This window comes from Syngnathus typhle, linkage group LG19 (genome assembly GCF_033458585.1).
Source record: "Syngnathus typhle isolate RoL2023-S1 ecotype Sweden linkage group LG19, RoL_Styp_1.0, whole genome shotgun sequence".
Classification (NCBI taxonomy): domain Eukaryota; kingdom Metazoa; phylum Chordata; class Actinopteri; order Syngnathiformes; family Syngnathidae; genus Syngnathus; species Syngnathus typhle.
In genome coordinates this window covers 7,955,092-7,973,126 of record NC_083756.1, presented here as the reverse complement: position 1 = coordinate 7,973,126, position 18,035 = coordinate 7,955,092, and the positions used below count along the sequence as shown (strand labels likewise).

The following is an 18,035-nucleotide window of genomic DNA, read 5'->3' as shown; positions in this document are numbered from 1 at the left end:
CATAAAGTGCATTATAACATCCATGAAAAGGGTCAAGTTGCATATAGCCCAAAGACTTGCACTGCCATCTAGTGGTTATGTGGAAGTACTCAATGGCTGATGAGAAAAGAAATGTCCCAAAAATGTAATTTATTGTATTTACTCCATTTACCCTTTTTCAAAGCTTTCTGTAGCTATTTTAATTTACACTTGACCATTCAATTGAATAGAGATCATGCATTATGCCATACAGGTTTGAAAATAAAGCTTCCTAAGATTCTATTTGTTCATGAATGACATAAATATTAGGACATCAATAAATTGAAGATTTTAAGAGCTCCTATACTCCTGTCCATCTTGTGCTGCTCCATTGCCATATCTTGACATCCTCCTCAGGTGGTGTGCTGGAGGAGGTGGGAGTGAGTGAGGGAGAGAGAGAGAGAGAGAGAGGCTCTCAGATGAGATATGTGACTGGCATGCTAACGCACAGTTTTATCTCAGGAAGAAGAGAGCGACGAGGCCCCCATATCTCCACACTGTGCCTTTGATTAAAGTTCCCTGGGTATATACACTCTTCCAAAAACACACAGCGTTCGCTCATGCACCAGCACACATAAATAAATTGAAGGCGGGAGCATACAGTATATATACATGCGCACCTCGTCCCATTGTGATTTGAGGTTATTTTGACCTGAGCCAGGCAGCGTGTCCATTATGAAGTTGATATGGAGGATTTTGCCAATGTTGATTTTAGATGGCCATAAATAACCTCAGTGGTTGTTTTTTTTCTCAGTCACACAACAATATACAGAGAAGAGCTCTTGGTTTTATCCCCTGGACTCATTCACAGTGCATGAAAGCACACACACATTTCTATATCCAATGCACGCTACAATAGGATTTGTGTCTATCTGGACAAACATATTTAAAAGTACTGCAAGTCCAGTTGGGCTCAGGTTCAGCAGGAATGAATGTTTTACATTACAGCTTGGCTTTAGACCTCGCCTGGATGTGTCAAATAAATGATGGAAGGAAACTAGTTAGATTTTATATCAACAGCGTCATTCAGCAGTGAGCTTTCAATAGCCTGGGAACAAACTGTATATCGTGTTTTTCTTCCAGAAGTAATGGGCAAACATTGCCTTAGTGTTATTGGACATAGGGGGAAAAAAAACACGCATTTGTATCAATAAGCTATTATATTTCTGCGGATATTGTTCCTGGTAAAATGAAAATACAGAAGTGCATAAAGTAAAAGTGAATTTTTATTTTGCGAATAAGTTAGTTTTTTTATGACGGAAAATGACGCTATAAAATTCTACAGAAATCTGAACCCTTTGTTTACTTTTACTCCAAAATATAATAGTATTAATAATCATAATTGTATACAATTATTATTTTTATTATATTTGAGGGAGTGGCTTTTTTTTCCACAACATAAATTAATATGTACATTGGTTCCAAGGAAAGACAAAATATCAATTCAATAAACAGTAATTCTGTTTTTCAACATTTTAATTGAAGTATTTACATCACCGGAAGTCCCCTTGCTATATACAGAAACGTATAAAATATGAGAATATATCAACACGTATTAGTATTTTACACTCTTCTATGTACACTGTAAATGATTAATCCAAAAGTTAATGAGTTTGGCCAAGTTGCTTTTGCTGTCAGCAGTCAAGTGGAGGACAAGTGCTTTATTAAATATAGTAGACAGAAATATTTGTTTCTTGGTCCTTTGGTGCAATCCACTTAAAATGTTGCAGCGCATTGCATCTTGGCCACTGGACTAGTTTAACCTCACATACTCGGGTAGTGATTTACATATTTGATTTAGACCAAAGCATGATAATATAAGACACTGATCCAATGTCAGGGCTCCGTCTGTGCGGAAGGTGAAGGACTGGCTGCAGGACAAATGGGCTGGGGAAAGTGTTTGTACATCTCAGGGGCTTGACCTTGAGGAGGTGACGGGATGGGGGTGTCTGGAGCGGCTGCAGGACCAGAGAAATATCTTATTATTGATATTTGGATGCTCTTATGTTTGTTCTGCTTTCGTATGACTTCCTACATGTGCATTTGCATTACCTATTTGTTGAGTGTGTATAATAGGCATGGTGCTGATGAGCAGAGTGTGTCCAGTCACAGGTTCATGAGTTAGCTGGGGGTGTGATGGATGGTGAAGGTGTGTGTTCTCGGACGGCAAGCCTAGACAAAGAATTAAAAATATTAAGAAAAATACAGAGACCCCAATTGGTCAATTATTAGACATGATCAGTTTTGTGCGGTATTTACGTCGGCATGCATTGTCACCTCCCAGCAACATCTCCTGCAGCAGGTTGTCGACCTTGGCCAGACCACAAAGTTTAATGAACTGGAGTTGTTCGATCATTTGCCAGGTGATGCTCTGGAGGGTGGGCAGGAGGAGTAAGAGCTCCCCAAAACGGCCTCGTGAGTCGTACTGGCGGTCATTAATGTAGTCTTCCAGACTCATCTGAACCTGCAACCCATTATGCCAACTCTTTTAGCATTCAAAATTGTATTGGGAATAAACAACAACAGGTTGTGTGTTATTAAGGAAACCCACTCGTTTGTCTTTAATTATAATCTATAAACCGCAACCGAAGCTTCACTTACTTGCAGACGTGTGGCTTTGATTTTCGAAGGGTCCCGCAAAGACTTTGCATCTGCAGATTGTGGAGGGGACAAGATAAGATCAATAGAGTTTTGATTTAGACATATGACTGGAATTTATGAAATGATTCATTCTGGACATGAAAACAAATTAAGGATTAGCTGACTGGCAATGTGAAGAAAAGATTATTGTATGTATATTTAGACACCTCATTATTTCTCTCATTTTAAAGATATATTGTGCCACCTCAAAATGATCCAAATTATTATTAAAATTAGGTTCAGACCATAATACGTTACCAGGGTCAAAGAAAACAATAGCCTTGAGTGCAGCGTATTCATTGTCATCGATTTGGATCTCCTGAAAAGGCTTGACCAGCTCATCCAGAATTCGATTTGCAACTCGGAAGTGTTCAGGTTCTGGACTGTTTTTGTGTATCACGCAACCGTTCCCTGCACATACACACATTGGCATAATCGTTGAAGGTGTCAATGACCCTTTTGAAAGATCCCAGGTACGATAAAGGTGAAAGGCTCGGAGAACCCTTCAAAGTAGGTTGGTGACAAATCTGTTTACAGTATGACGCTGCCACATGCCCCAGCTATGAATTATACCATTTCTACTTTTTGAAGTCACAAAGAGAGAGAGAGCAGAGCGCCTTTGGTAAATCATTGCTCAGCAAACACAACATTTAATCAGTCATCACATTTCAGTGAAGAATCACATGAACCAAATGACATTCTCGCAGCCACTTACCTAAAAGCAGGAAGTCCTTGAATGGTATTGACCTTTTGGCCACTCCCAGCAAGAGGTGCTCACCCGCATGAGCCCTGAGCAAGCTCACCTGGAGACAAACACAAACAATGAAACCTTTGGTTCCTACATTAACAACACTTAATAACCAGGAAGGAGAAGTATTCCGTTTCTGTATGCTAATAACTTTCTGGTTAATCATCACTTTTGATATTACTTTCCAGTGCTCGGCTGACGAGGTTCTTACAAACAAGAGGCTTGGTTGAGGTCCAGCATTTGAAATGTGTGTCTTCTTACCTGGTCATCCAGTGGTAGTTCCCCAAAGGATGGAATGTATTTGGCCCATTCTACCAAAACCAGTAGTTGTTGTCTCATAGAGTCACACACATCGGCAATAGTGGCGGACTTCTGCTCTCTTATGTCTGCTATTCCGACTGGGGTGCTGATCTGGATAGAAACAGGAAGTCATGTTCATGTATATTGCTTATTTGGAGGTTTAGCTTGATGAGCACCTGTTGAGAAAGGGTTTCGGCTTGGGCCAAAACTGTGATGGTCGGAAGGTCTTGAGGGTCTGGAACGATTCTTCTACAGCTGATCCGATCCCGCTCATTTTGCACAGCTAAAAAGAGAATGGGAAATAAACCATGACCCCTTTCTCCGTGTCAACGGGACCTCGATGAGAGCAGACAGCAGGTCGGGCAGTTAATATTTAGGAGAATAGTCATAGAGGCTGGCAGAGGAGTCAAACGTTAACCAGTTGCCATCCAGAACAACAGCTTTGAATAACACATGATTAGGGGTCGTAAAAGACCGTGCCAAGGTTATTCACCTCGTAAACGCACACACGCATGCATCTAATCAGCTATTTTATGGCTGTGATCATTTCAGCCATTTTGAAGCAGCTTTTTGGATTGAGCCATTTTAGTCTGCTGCATTGAGGAGATATATTTTTTTTTGTTTTTTCGTGATGGTTAGTTGTCCTAAGCAATGTAAAGGATGCCAGACACAATAGGTTACCTTCTTTTTTCATGCCAGCTCGGAAGCATTTGTTGAGTCTGCAGAAACGACACTGGTTCCTCTTGTCTTTGTCAACGACGCACAGCCTGTTGAACCTGCGTGTGACCAACAATTGAAATTTTCCCTTTACAACTGGCCTGTTAATGTTTGCCATCCACATCTTGTGTTGGATAGAAATGAGATTGGTGGAATGGAGGTAGATGTTTTCAAATTGCACCTCGGTTCTTTTTTGTGCATATGGTCTGTGTGTACCTGCAAGTGTAGATGTGGCTCTTGCGTATGGAGCGCCGAAAGAAACCTTTGCAGCCGTCACAGCTGGAGGCGCCGTAATGTTTCCCTGTGGCTTTGTCTCCGCAGATGGCGCAGTTAGGGTTGGTCCCATCCGGACAGGATAAACTTGGATCTGTTGGCATGTTTTCTGAGAAATATACAAAAATGCAGTACTGAGTGGTGAACATTTTTCAAATCTTTTAGTACCCCATAGCCTCTTGTGTTTTTATTAACCAAGCATTCATTGATGGAAAATATTAAATGCGTCTGTCGGAACTTGAAAAGTTTCCTAAGTAGAGATGTGAGATTGTCCTGGAGTATGTTTGCCAGCAAGTCTTTTGTGTATTGCATACACCTAATAATAAACTCAAACAAGAAGCAGCAAATATTGGATTCAATCAGTGGCCCTAATAAACATTCTTGTTGATAACCTTATTTCCAGAGTCATCTCCGCATTGTTATTACCTTTATCATTTTGATTCTTACGATAAGCACTGCCGCTTTTGTCACCCTAAACAAAACCATAATCATCATCATTGCTTTGGCTATTTGCAACCTGGAAAAGGTCCGCCCAACTAGAAATGAACATCACCTGAGGATTGAAAGATGTCATTTGTGTGACTTTTTTTTTTTTATCATCACACGTACTGTGTTCATCAGGAAAATAGTCACCAGTCAATCAAATATTTTTTATGGCCATCCATGCAATTTCTCCCTAACTGTTCTCAGCTTTATTAAAATTCTGATTTTTATTAGTCTTCCCTATCCTCAGCGTTTCGTGCAATCAAAGAAATCAACATAATTCACAACAGCAATCAAAACAAGGTACAATGTAATCAGTTTTCTAATCATCTCCATTTTAAAAAGCAATTCATTTGCCTTATATACATTTAAACCTACGGTTGCCATTCAGAAATTCAAGATTACTATTATTAGATTATTATTGAAGATTACTTTCAAACTTTGTTTTGAAGTGAGAGAGTCTAAGCAAATATATCTGACTCAGTAAAAATGTGTCCATGTATCCAACACATGATATTGACAGGCACCACACTTAGTTCAACTCATTTCATTTCATGACTGTGAAGTAGCTCTATTTTGCCTGCTAGCCTTTAACATGCTCAAAGTGCTTTCGCCATCTGAACAGTCTTCCAACTCCATTCTCAGCTGCAGCTCCCAAAAAAAATTCCGATGTTCTTTGCGTGTGCACCATTGACTTTTCCCTTTGAACAAACACACTGTATCCTTTTTGGCCCTAAAAAATATGTCATATAACGAGGTGCAGAAGTTGACTCTACCATTTCTATCCGACAGTGTTGCTCAGACTTACCTCCTCCTCCATAAAGTACATCAGCATTGTCAAAGCCCAGCGTGCTGTATGAAGGATCCAAACAGTCACAGTAGTTGGCAACTTCCATATCTAATAGAGATTTCACAGCTGGATACTTCATTCCTGTTGTCCTCACACTTCTTCTTTCACTCTTTCCTACTTTGATGTGTACTTGCTTGTGTCTACTTGATCTAACATCTTCCATAGATGACATAGGAAATGCTTTCAATAAAAGATCGATCATCTCAGGTGATTGGTCCGTGAACAAGGTGAAGAGGAGGAGCCGTGAGGAAGACTTGTCACCTTATTGTACAATACTTATCTCTCTCTCCCTTGTACTTATCACATAGATGGAAAGATTAGAGTGGAAGGAATCGCACCTTTCTTCAATATTTTTAAGACGATGAAATGTTTGATTTGATTAGGGTGATGTACCATCATCTTTTGCTTTGTTCAGGAAAATATGCGTAAAGGCATGAGGATGTGCATAGATTTATGAATGTGGGATCTTGTGTGTGTGTGTGTGTCCTCCCCAGGCCTAATCTAATCAATAGTGGAGTAATAACAGCACCACCTCAGCAGATATTATCTATAAAGGTGCTCTTTGAAAGAGCCAAACACTGATAAGTCCATTAAAGCCTTCCACAAACACACTGTCGGTTCATAAATCTTCACTTTGAAATTCACAGAGCAACCTCACTGCCGACACTTGTTTTCCCAACTTTACACGGTTTCAACGTTTTGGTTAAGAAAAGCAAAGGAAGACTCCAATCAGTGTCTCAAAGGTCATCGTTTTGGGGTATTGTCTCGAAGACAGTAGAGAGTAAAGATAGGATGACTGAAAGGAAGTGAGAGAAGATAATACACCTACTGTCAATACTAAGGATGGATTATATATAGTGAGTTTCATTGACAATATTATTTTATGTTTATTATCCTGATCTCACAAAGATTGAGCAACACCACGAAGGCCAAATTTGGGATAGTTTGGGGAAGCTAACATACCTAGTATTTCATGCAATGATACTACTGTGCATGTCAAGCACCGTTGCTTGGTTACAATGAAATGAGCGATAGAGAGAAAGAGAGAGCGAAAGGCAGAGAGAGAGAGAGCGTGATAGATTACATTTTAACCAGGCAGCGGTCTCAGTCCTCCTGACTCATCACATTTGTGGAGAGTGAAAATGTGCTCTTAACCGTAATGTTCACACCTACAAAAAAACGACACCACTGACAAAAAAAAAAAAGGTTTACAGGAATCCGTATGTAGCCATAATGCATACAGAGAAGTCTGTTTAACTTGGTAAAATGTAATAAAATCTGATTCGGTTTGAAGTCACTTGTACAGTATTATGCATTTCAGCTGCAAAAACAGCCTCTGGCATAGTTGCTGCATTTACAATTAACGTGAAATAAGTCACAAAGGCCAACAGGAAAATTCGGAGTAAATTTGTTGCGCCTTGTAAACCTCACACAGCCATAAAACCTGTCGGCAACCACAAGTGCATGCGTGGTAGTGTGCGTGTGTTAGTCAAAAGACTGTGAACACTATTTAGATTTGGATTGATCATATCGTTGCATATGTTGTTAACCCACTTGAATGTTGATTTAGCTTTTTGCACAGTATCATATAGTACAGCACAGTTTTAGCCCAAAACTGCGTTAAAACTGCATTAACCACAATGTTATGCTCTGTGTCCAGTATTTTCATGGAGAAATATTTTTAATATTCAATTACAAAGATTAGAGAAATAACCTTAAATTGCAATCTTGCGTTATTTTTTTTTTGTTTTGCACACATTTTGAAATACTAACACTTAAGAATAAAACTGGAACTATATATATATATATAATCTGTTGCCAAAAATATGCAATAATTATCATCTGAGAATGATATGCAAGCTGTAGGTTCTCTATCGTCTGTCACCCTGACATCCATGTTGTGAAAAGTACATGAAAGTAGTCGCGTGATGTTTCGAGCACACCGTGTGCCTTATCAAAACAATGTGAGGTGACAGCATCGTCCCACTAAGTATACTTGAAAGGAGCGCTGGTGGAGCAAAACATTGGATTTGACATTGGTAAGATTCATTATCTAAGATTCAAATATTTTTGGGATGTTTTTGTATCTCAGTGATTGGGAGCAAATGCGCCTTACCTGTATTTCTGTGCCTGTCTGGGATGTGCATTTATCCAGATGTGTCCTCTGGCAGTGAACAAGTCCAACTAGGAAAGCCTGACAGCATTCAACAAGTTTAAAAAGCCAAGTTTGGAGAGGCGAGCAGGCTATATTTCATCGAGCGACACATTGAATGGCGCCACCATAGCCCTGCCATTAGATCGATTTACTAAACAAACTCAAAGATGGGTGGGGATGTTAAACAGTAACCCAAGCGCCATAAAATCTAAAAGGAGAGCGATCACCAGGTGTGAGTGTTTGTGTGCATGTATGGAAGTCAAGCGAAGACTTCAAGGTAAGAGAGCCAAGATGAGTTGAGGTAATGTTTCACAAAGCAATGGTGACAAAGTAACAATTTATTTGTCATGCTCAGGAACACCGCCAAGCTCCATAGCTATGCATACAAAAGTCAAGTGTGAGACGATATAATAGTGAACAATTTGTGAGTTGTGACAAGTCAATTAAGGGGAAGTATAAATATGTAGAATTTGAAATTTTATGGTGAGTGACTTTCCAAATACATAGCAGTTCTGTACACAAAAATAAATAAAACCAAACTTAAAAACAAGTTCATCATTACAGCACATCAAAATGGGTTATGAGAAACCGTGCACATCACGTCACTGTATGAGGCAGGAAAAGAGAACCGCAATAACGGATGTTTCTCCACTGGCTTCTCTCTGTGCGTTACTCAGCATTGACAAACTGCTTATGTCAAAAGCGTGTGAAGATCTGAGACTCACTATTTTGAACTTCCATACAAAGTAAAGACAAGTTAACCATGCTTCTATTGTACTGATACTTTCAATTAAAACCAAATGATGTGAGTTTCTGTCTAACTCAAGGTACCGTATTTTCCGGCCTATAAGGCGCACCGGACTATAAGGCGCACCTTCAATGAATGGCCCATTTTAAAACTTTATCCTTATATAAGGCGCACCGGACTATAAGGCGCACCATTAATGCATCATGTCAGATTTTTAATCCAAATCAAATCATTCTCCATTTTATCTTTTTTATTTCAACTTCAGACGGAACAAATTACTTTATTTAGTTTTAATTATATATACCTTCTACTTAAATCTTTTACCCCCTTCCCCGCATGCGTGTGTGTGTGTATATGTTACGTGTACTGCTGCTAACATAGGAGTTTCCCCATTGAGGGAATAATAAAGGATTATCTTATCTTATCTTATCTTATAATCATAAAATAATGATCCATAGTCTTTTTGAGTCATGATTCATAGTCTTCAGCGGGCCACTTATGATTGATTTCATGACACAATGCTTCGGGCCAGTTTAAATTTAGGAATTTGGTCCATATATAAGGCGCACCGGACTATAAGGCGCACTGTTGGTTTTTGAGAAAATTTTAGGTTTTTAGGTGCGCCTTATAGGGCGGAAAATACGGTAAGATGAATTAAACAGAAGGGATACCTAATTCATTCGCTTGACGCTCATGTAGGATTTTTAACACCACCAGAAAATGACAAGAGTCATCAGGCGAGTTGATTAAATAGCTTTTCCAGGGAAACACAATGAGCAAGTCCTCCTCCCCAAAAGGGTGAGCATGTCTACGCAGTTAAAGGTGGTCAAGCTCAAAAAGACCTCGTTGAGATTCTGCAGTTCAACGTGTTCCAAGTAATAGAGTCGGAATATATGGTACGGAATAAAGCATACGGCCATGATGATGGCGAAGGCGAGGCTCTTCAACTGAGCCCCGAAGTCTTGTTGCGACGTCCATCGCTGCTGATGCTTCCTGTATAAAAGCAACAAAACATTGGCTTGGAAGCCCATCAGCACTATGGATACCGTTATGAACACCATACTGATGATGTAGTTGATCACCTTGACCGATTGGATGTTTATGCCAAATCTAAAACACTGAAAATGACTCTCGGGGGGTCTACTGTCACCGTCGGATTGGCCGTAAGAAAAATGGATTACGCAGCTAACTATGACTAACACGATCAACCATACTAAGACGCTGAGAGCTTTCGCGTAAATTTTTGGCAAAGACATCCACTGCTCGGCCTTGCCGTAAAATACCAGAAGGCGTGTGACGAGGATTACAACGTAGATGCCAAATGTAATGTACATGTGAACGTGGACCATGCTGCTAACCAATCGGCACAAGCCCAAGCTGAGGGTCCAGCGCTGAGCCGTGTGGTAATAGATCCTGAAGGGCACAGTGAGAAGGAAAAGGAAGTGTGCGAAGATGAGGTTGAGAACAGCGATGGAGGTGGCAGATAATGTCCTGGACTTCATTATGAGGATCATGACACTCAGGCCAGTGGCGCCAATCAGCAGAACCAGGGTGTAGATGATGGTTAGAAGCGTGTGGTGAGCTTCTTCATCCACCATGCTTTTGTTTTGGGGACTTGTGGTCAATGCGGATGTTAGGTTCACAGATGAAATGGTGTGTGTTGGTTGGGAAGCCATCTGAGAGAAAATGAAAAGGGAATAAGGATTAGTGGGAAAAGATGCTTTGACCAATGTTGGATATTGAATGGATTGAAAAGGGGGAAGGACACATACCTTTTGCATTTCCCCCCGACATCAAATGCTGAAAAAATGAATTCCTCTATCCATGTTTTGTACAGATTTGCACCAATATTCAAAAATCCCTATCCAGGTTTTTCAAGTTGCGTCGTTTTTGTGGAATTCTGCAAACTAACAAGAAGACAGTCATGACGTTCACTCGCCTCGCTATCGTACATCATGATTTGAATCAATCAATCAATCTCATCGCTTCAACATTCTTTTGTTAGTCGCGCTGAATCGATGTCATCACTTCTGTATTTATCTGATTTGTGTTCTGAAAAGCAAAATGATAAAGGGGAGGAAACTATACCTTTGGATCCATCAGGCGTTAAAGCACGTGAGATCTTCACATCTGTTTCTTCTGCTGCTTGGATACGAGTGATTGTCTGCTAACCTATGCTGAAAAGATTGCTGTAGATGAGTCCAATGAAGGAGTGGGGTTTTTTTGGGGGGTGCTGAGTGTGTGTGTTGTGTGTGTCTGTGTGTACAAACAGGCAATACCACACGATGCAATCCAACCACAAGAAGTGACGGCTTCCTCCTCAAACCCAGCCAGAGACTTTATGTCCTCCTAAATACAAGGTATAGTTGAAAATCTGATTTAATAGATACTAGATTATCCAAATTAGGATGTTTTATTTTTTTTTATATTATCAACAGTTGACCAAATTTAAATGTACATGATTTTCAAAGAGTATTGGATTAGGAAGAAGATAAAAGAGAAGTGAAACATGTGGCAAGTTGATATGAGTAAGCGCTCCGCCCATTGTAACACATCATGTCGAATTATTTATTTCTCTGGTCAATAAACATCACGTATTCTCTAATTGAATACAAAACCACTGTTGATTTAATTGTCTAATGGCTCCAGTTTACCCGTGACCCTAAGAAGGTAGGACTACTATGATTAGTTGACCTCGTTTCACAGCTTTTCCTGTTCAATATGAGTTGGCATGAGTGTCATTTGTATTTCGCCATATTTAGTACTGCCACCTGCTGCTTAACTTTTGTGAACCACATTAGACATCCTGTTGCGAATGTATAATGTTTTTTTTTAATTGCTTGACAATCAATAGTCCCTTCATTCATTTATTTTTTCAGAACACACAAGAATCAAAATCATAAATGCACAGTATGAATTTAGAACATCAGAAAACTCTTCCCGACAAAAATACATTTATTGACAAAATATAGAAACCCTTCAAAAGAAGATACTTTTGTTGTGTGCATTTAAAAAAACACAAATTAGACAGTTTAATTCAAGTCAAGTTTGTCAGTTGAACAACTATTAATGCAAAAACTTTTGGATAAAACATTCTGGATTTGTGCAATAGTATACTTCTTTGGTCAGGCTTTTTTATTCAAGGAAGAAATCCAGTCTTCATGATTCTACTAAATATATTATTTCAAAAATTTAGACCTGAGGTTTGTTAATAGCTATATGTGATGTCATGATGATGTACTCAAAAGGACAGAATACAAAGTACTTAAATATATGATATTCATATTTCTAAATGTAGAAACATGTACAATTCCATAAATACTGAATATTTATACTAGTTTAGCTGCTATGTGCTGTGCTTTGTTCAGGGGAAGTGCATCTTGCGGCTCGGCCACAGAGCCAGCCTTTGTGAGGTGAACATGTGCGTGACGACACTGAGCAACATCAGGAAGATGGTCATTGACATCACGATAACATAGTGGCTGATGCTGTGCGGGACAAAGACAAATTCAATTGAATCGGATCTGGATGAGAATTGTAAAGTGAGAATTTCTAAGATTGGAAGTATCACGTTACCTTGTTCCGATATCTAACCAGGTGCCATAGTCTTGCACGAGGAAGAAAAAGTGCTGTGGGGAAGAATAAAAGTATATAATAAAAAATAAAAAATAAAACACACTACATCAGAATGCAAAAACAAAAACGTTTTACCAGGGCCATCACGTCAGAGATGACCAAGACGATGAGAAATAAGCTGCAGGTTGAAAATATTATTACGTATGTAAAATATCAAGAGTAGGTGTTGTAGTGAAACATAATGAGGAAAAAAAGAAGGCGTACCTTCTCGATGACAGCTGCGTTGTAACTTGAATGGTCTCAAATGTACACATCACGATGATGAATGGAATGATGATCTAAAAATCAAACAAGGGGTGGCATTAGTGGTGACCATTGATAAGAAAGTAAATCCAAAAGCATTGTACTCCACCTTCCACATCATTAACCCTCCCATAAGGAAAGGGTTGAAGACTGTGAGGAAACAATAAACAGACGTTGGGTCAAAACTGAAAGGGAAGGAGAAAGACAGAGTTGAAACAAATTCCAAATTTAAAGTCTTATGACTTGACATGATTTAATGACATCCAATATGAGAGTTGAAATATTTTTTGTTAGCTGCACAAAATATGACAAACTTCATTCCCTCATTTAAAACACGTATCATACGTACCTGTTGATGGACGCTATGTTGCCTGTGCCAAAAAAAGCTGTTATGATGAAAAAAACCTGAGGAAAGTATGACGTCAAGGACGGCTACATGGCACTTGTGCTTGTATTCTACATTCTTGCAAATGCCATTAAGGATACAAAAAAATAAGATCGGCGGATGTCATCCAACTTCAGCTGTCGAATTTTGGAGATGTCAATGTTGGCCGAGAAATCAATAGTGGAGAGCTGGAAGACATTAGATCACACATTTGAGCTTACATAGATAGTTTGTTGAAATCTTCTCCCGATTAAGTTCTAATTTTCGGCTCAAAAATCATTTGGAACGATATAACTTGAACCAATGTGTTCCATATCATACCTCTTGCCTTCCAGAGCTGCCTTCAGCAATCATGGCTTCCTGTTCAATGTTGATCCACACAAACATCAACCAAGACAACACCGGAGGGAACAAAGCCTCGGCCCTAGGTTAGAAACCATGCATGTTAGTTGATGGTTTATGCACCAAAGAATATTGATGAAAGTTTTCTCTTTAAGCATGGACTGACCCAGTGCTGAGCAGAAGGTACGTGGCTGTGAGCGAGAGGAATATGCTGAGAAGCCGGTGAAACAGGCGTGTGGAGCTCATCAATGGAACAGGTATGGAAGATGCTAAACGAAGCAGTTTGTTTTAGTTGGGGAAAGAAAAAAAAAAAAAAGAAAAAGTCACATGCTACCTACCTAATGTGAGCCAACTGACAATTTGATTGACAAGAGGCAGACCCTGTTTCTGCTGCAGGCTGGAGTGTGTAAGAAATGGCACGGATGCACACATGGCCACATGCAGCATCTATTCAGTCACATTAAAGTGCATCTCATTTCCGCATTAACAAAAATACAATCATGCCCGGAAAATAATTAACCGTACTAACCTGTATGACAAACTGCTGTTTATCCCTTAAGTGTAGTGATGTCCTGTTCCGTGACGGCCAAAGGAAACCGCATGATACCAAGATAGTAAGCAGACCTGCACACATCCTAAGAAAAAACCCTGTTATTTGTATTCTTGATTGATTATAGTGCTTGTAGTTGAATACACTCACACCAGATGCATGTTAGGCTCTCTTCCCACAACCGGCATCAGGGGGAAAGCAGCCAAACAAAGGCAGCTGAGAAACCAGTTCACGCAACGCCACTGGAAATAATAAGACACTGTGACCAGTGAAGCAATTAGACATGTTAGCACTATCTATCCTACCTTAGCCTTCTCAAAAAGACCTGACAGCATCGGCCATAGAGACAGGACAGCTAGACCCACTGTCAGCATAGCGCGATGGAAGAAACTCACCACCTGAGGGCAGTAGAGGATCGGTTTATAATCTTGACGCTTCATTGCAGGTCAAGTAAATGAGTTTTAAAAAACACATACCAGTAGTTCAATGCCGAATGCAACCAGTATAAAGTAGCCAAAGCATTTCCATAATGGCAGGGATGGAGCTGAGTGAATCATGTTTTTTAGTGTGTTGGACCTGAAATGGAAAATTGTGATTATGAATTTCTGCAATGGAAGACAGGCAATGACTAACACAGTGAAGGCCTTTCAATTTTATCAATGTATAAGCAGCCTTCAAATTAGTGTGCAGCCAGCCAACTTGACTTTAGATTTGGAATGTTATTAATTTTGGAATCAATAGTTTGTTTTCACTCTTTTGAAAATGATAAATATTTGGAACCATGGCTTTATATTATTCAAAGGACACTCACTCTTTAAAAACAGAGTACCATATGGGCACGGGCAGCAGGCAGTAAATATAGTAAGTGAGTGGACTCCTCTGGATGAGCAGGAATATGCTGATCACCACCGAGACACACACGCACAGCCTCGCCAAAGTGTGATCGGATTTCTGTGAATCCAAAAGTCTCACATGTAACTTGGAAACTCATTGTGTCATTGTAAATGGACTCAAACGAACCTGCTTGAGGATGTCGGGATGCATGTTAAGGCTTGCGTGAGTCTTTAGAATAATGAGGACAACGTATGAGGTCCACCCCACAAATCCCAGCACCACGCTGGAACCCAAGAAAAACCTGTCGTAGGTGTGGTAGTAAACGAGGCCTTCGAGGGCGTCGGATATCAGAGCTTGGCAGAGTGAGATCTAGAAAAAGAACAAAATCATCAAGGCGTCTACGTTCTTAATCGTCATACGTTTACAGTATTATTGAATGTAAACATTTTATTTGGCCGCGATACTCACAGCATCTTCATACTTTTCCAGCTGAAGCAGTATTCTTGCTTTCTGAATAAATTCTGCTTGCTTAGGCTCACTCAGTTTTCTGATAAACAGATCAGTAGATCACATTTGCAATATATATCCGAGGAACAGCAATTAGGGGCGTATTAAAAGAAAACGCCCAATTGAGATGATTGTACTTACTGGTAAGGGGTAAAAAGACAAGACAACGTTGTCTCTTTTTTCTGCTTCATTTTCATCTAAGAAAATATATTTAAAAAATACAATTCAATGTTATATTCCAATTGGCATTTCTAAAAAAAAAAGTGTAACATTGTCACTTAGCTGTTTTTACTACTACTATAAAATAATGATCATGTGCAAACAAATAACTTGACAGTTGAGCTGCACGATACTTCACCTTGAACTGCTCCAAAATTTGAATTGCATTCGTGTACATGCATTGTGCTTTGAAATGGTCGCTGTTGTTCAGGTAAAGAACAGGTAATACTCCCTGAGGACACACATATGTCATCATATTCATAATAATAGAAAAATAAATCCTTTGAAAACATCATGAGAATATTTCAAAGCAAAGAACCAAATGTACAAATGAGTAAAGTAGCAATACTCACGACAGAGTTGACAGGAATGGGCACACCGATTAGAGATGCCATGAGAGGAGCAATGTCAGCCTGCAGCGTTGAAACATATAGCAAACCTTTAGCCATATTGTAACATCTCTCTAGCACAAGTTATTATTTTTATCATCGAGATATGATCTGGTTATAACATAGTCAATAAAATAAAGTCAGCCACACCTGATTGAGATCAACTCTTCTGAGGTGCTCCAGTTTCCAGTCTGGGGTATGAATGGAGAAAACAAAGCATCCATGAGCTCCCTCAAACGGTGCATGTAACAAATTGTGAACACTTTGAATGCAACTTTGACCCCTAATAGCTTTTTAGGAGGCCACCTTGCAAATAGCCATCTTTGTAAAGTTGATCTTCGGTCACTTTGTGGGGTCCTTGTAGTCCAGCCCCCCAAGCCACAAAAGGGGTGAGCGTCTCTGAGGGGTGACCTGCACCATGAGAACCTAGCAAAACACGCATTTGAATTATGAGTACATCTGAATAGATTCATTTTTATATCCATATTCTTTGAGTGTGCTACCCCAATTGGTCATTCCGTGATCAGAAGTGAACACAAAAGCTGTTCTGCCATCATTGCTGAAGAAGTCTTCAATTATAGACACCAGTTCAGATACACCAGAATCCACCAGGCCAATATTGCGTTGGTACTCTCTACATGAAAGACAAATAATACATGGATGAGGTTGTACACTTTATTACGACGACGAGAGCATCGTTCTTAATAAAAGTCAAATCAAGAACTGACTGGGACATTGGTCTGTGAGCGTGTCCGTTTGTGTCGATACCCAACAGATGCAGAAAGAAGACGTTCTTATCCTGCAGCAGGCTGGCCATCAAGGTGGAGTTGGACTTTGCTGATTGGAAAAGCGACTAGAAGGAACAAACGGGATCATTATCTCTCGTCGGAATAGAAAACAACACTGGAAATGCTCTCATACTTTGACTTGAGTGAACACCCAGCTGTCTAGCCTGGATGCATCTGTGGAGGCAAAGTCCTCTTCTTCTGCTGGATAAGTGTGGGTGTACACATGATCTCCACTCGCCCCTGTAAGTATGTGAAGGGGGGGCATTAATTGTACCGAGCTATCCGGCACATTTAAAATCCAATTCAAACGTGACCCGACAGAGTATGTGCCATACCTTTAGCAAACATGGGCAGAATATCAGGGCTGCCCCAGCACCATGTATGTCTGCTCTCGTTAAACACAGAGTCAAACTCCACAGGGTTCTCCTTCCAGCCTGATGGCAGACGCACAAAATTATTAGCCATGAATACTCATGAGTGCACAGGCACGATACTTTACAGTACACACCTCTAGCAACAGAACTGACATCCTCGTAAAAGCCAGCAATAAGAGCAACATGGCCAGGACGAGACTCAGTGGGAACACGGGTGTGGGAGACACCCCAAGTCCCTCGCTCTTCAAGGATAGTCCTGTTACAACAGAAGCCACAATTGTCACTCGCAAGAAGTCATTTTTATTTTCTGCTTGCTTCCCAACCTCAAGTAAGGAGCTGCGGATGAGCCATTAGGATGCAGGGTGAAGAGGCTGTCTGCTCTAAGGCCATCAGCCACAATCAGCACCAGTCTGGAGGCAGGTGGACTCAATGGTGTGGCCATGGGTGTCATCCCGTGGACCAAAGGAGAGGTGAAGTAGATATCAAAGATGGACACAAAGAAGACGACATGGACTGTCAGGCCCACGATTAAAAAGGTGATCATCCTCATTTTGAGCCGTGACAGTCAACCGTACTTCAAGTCTGCAATGCAAGGATAGAGAAGGGGGATTCGATATATTTACGATTCACCTCTTTAATAACACAGTGGAGATACAAATTGCAGTTTTCGCAGTGACTTTTTAAGACTATGTAATCCTTCGTTTTACTATATGACTGCAAATGAAATCCCACTTTTAAATCACAGCTGCGTGTAACATAAGAAGTCATTGATCATTAAAAATAAATAAAATAAACAAATGAATGGGAGACACGCACCTCCAAATCCGGTTGCACAA

At 40.0% G+C, this 18,035-nt stretch overlaps 4 protein-coding genes across 5 annotated transcripts in view; 1 reads left to right on the top strand and 3 right to left on the bottom strand.

The window, feature by feature from the left end:
* LOC133144015 (centrosomal protein of 63 kDa-like) overlaps positions 1–16,858 on the top strand; it is a 70,270-nt gene extending 53,412 nt beyond the window's left edge. Inside the window, exons 11-14 of the mRNA XM_061266363.1 lie at positions 11,205–11,292; positions 13,532–13,624; positions 13,694–13,795; positions 16,813–16,858. The gene's annotated coding sequence lies outside the window, so the exon portion shown is untranslated. The remainder of the gene's footprint in view (positions 1–11,204; positions 11,293–13,531; positions 13,625–13,693; positions 13,796–16,812) is intronic.
* hnf4g (hepatocyte nuclear factor 4, gamma) lies at positions 1,407–8,376 on the bottom strand. Of its 2 annotated transcripts, none has more exons than XM_061265257.1 (11): positions 8,146–8,376; positions 4,640–4,805; positions 4,388–4,482; positions 3,883–3,989; positions 3,668–3,817; positions 3,374–3,461; positions 2,917–3,069; positions 2,620–2,669; positions 2,278–2,482; positions 2,071–2,190; positions 1,407–1,976 (listed from the first exon to the last, which is right to left on the bottom strand). In XM_061265257.1, the coding sequence occupies exons 1-11, from the start codon at positions 8,174–8,176 to the stop codon at positions 1,855–1,857; spliced, it is 1,287 nt and encodes a 428-aa protein (XP_061121241.1). In that variant the 5' UTR covers positions 8,177–8,376; the 3' UTR covers positions 1,407–1,854. The 2 variants fall into 2 exon arrangements, with proteins under 2 accessions (XP_061121241.1, XP_061121242.1); XM_061265258.1 differs by having other exon boundaries at positions 2,296–2,482.
* Positions 8,505–11,210, bottom strand: LOC133143416 (probable G-protein coupled receptor 141). Its single transcript, XM_061265259.1, has 3 exons — positions 11,021–11,210; positions 10,705–10,839; positions 8,505–10,608 (listed from the first exon to the last, which is right to left on the bottom strand). Exons 2-3 carry the CDS (start codon positions 10,711–10,713, stop codon positions 9,679–9,681), a joined length of 939 nt encoding a protein of 312 aa, XP_061121243.1. The 5' UTR covers positions 10,714–10,839; positions 11,021–11,210; the 3' UTR covers positions 8,505–9,678.
* Positions 11,870–17,749, bottom strand: pign (phosphatidylinositol glycan anchor biosynthesis, class N). Its single transcript, XM_061265255.1, has 28 exons — positions 17,523–17,749; positions 17,334–17,455; positions 17,161–17,259; positions 16,959–17,065; positions 16,766–16,890; positions 16,541–16,671; positions 16,344–16,463; positions 16,188–16,228; positions 16,002–16,061; positions 15,788–15,880; positions 15,571–15,626; positions 15,391–15,469; positions 15,109–15,291; positions 14,900–15,039; positions 14,565–14,664; positions 14,394–14,486; positions 14,239–14,330; positions 14,068–14,173; positions 13,877–13,985; positions 13,705–13,807; positions 13,518–13,620; positions 13,298–13,384; positions 13,161–13,216; positions 12,921–12,996; positions 12,773–12,846; positions 12,644–12,686; positions 12,509–12,561; positions 11,870–12,420 (listed from the first exon to the last, which is right to left on the bottom strand). The coding sequence occupies exons 1-28, from the start codon at positions 17,747–17,749 to the stop codon at positions 12,297–12,299; spliced, it is 2,802 nt and encodes a 933-aa protein (XP_061121239.1). The 3' UTR covers positions 11,870–12,296.
* Between the last annotated feature and the right edge of the window lie 286 nt (positions 17,750–18,035).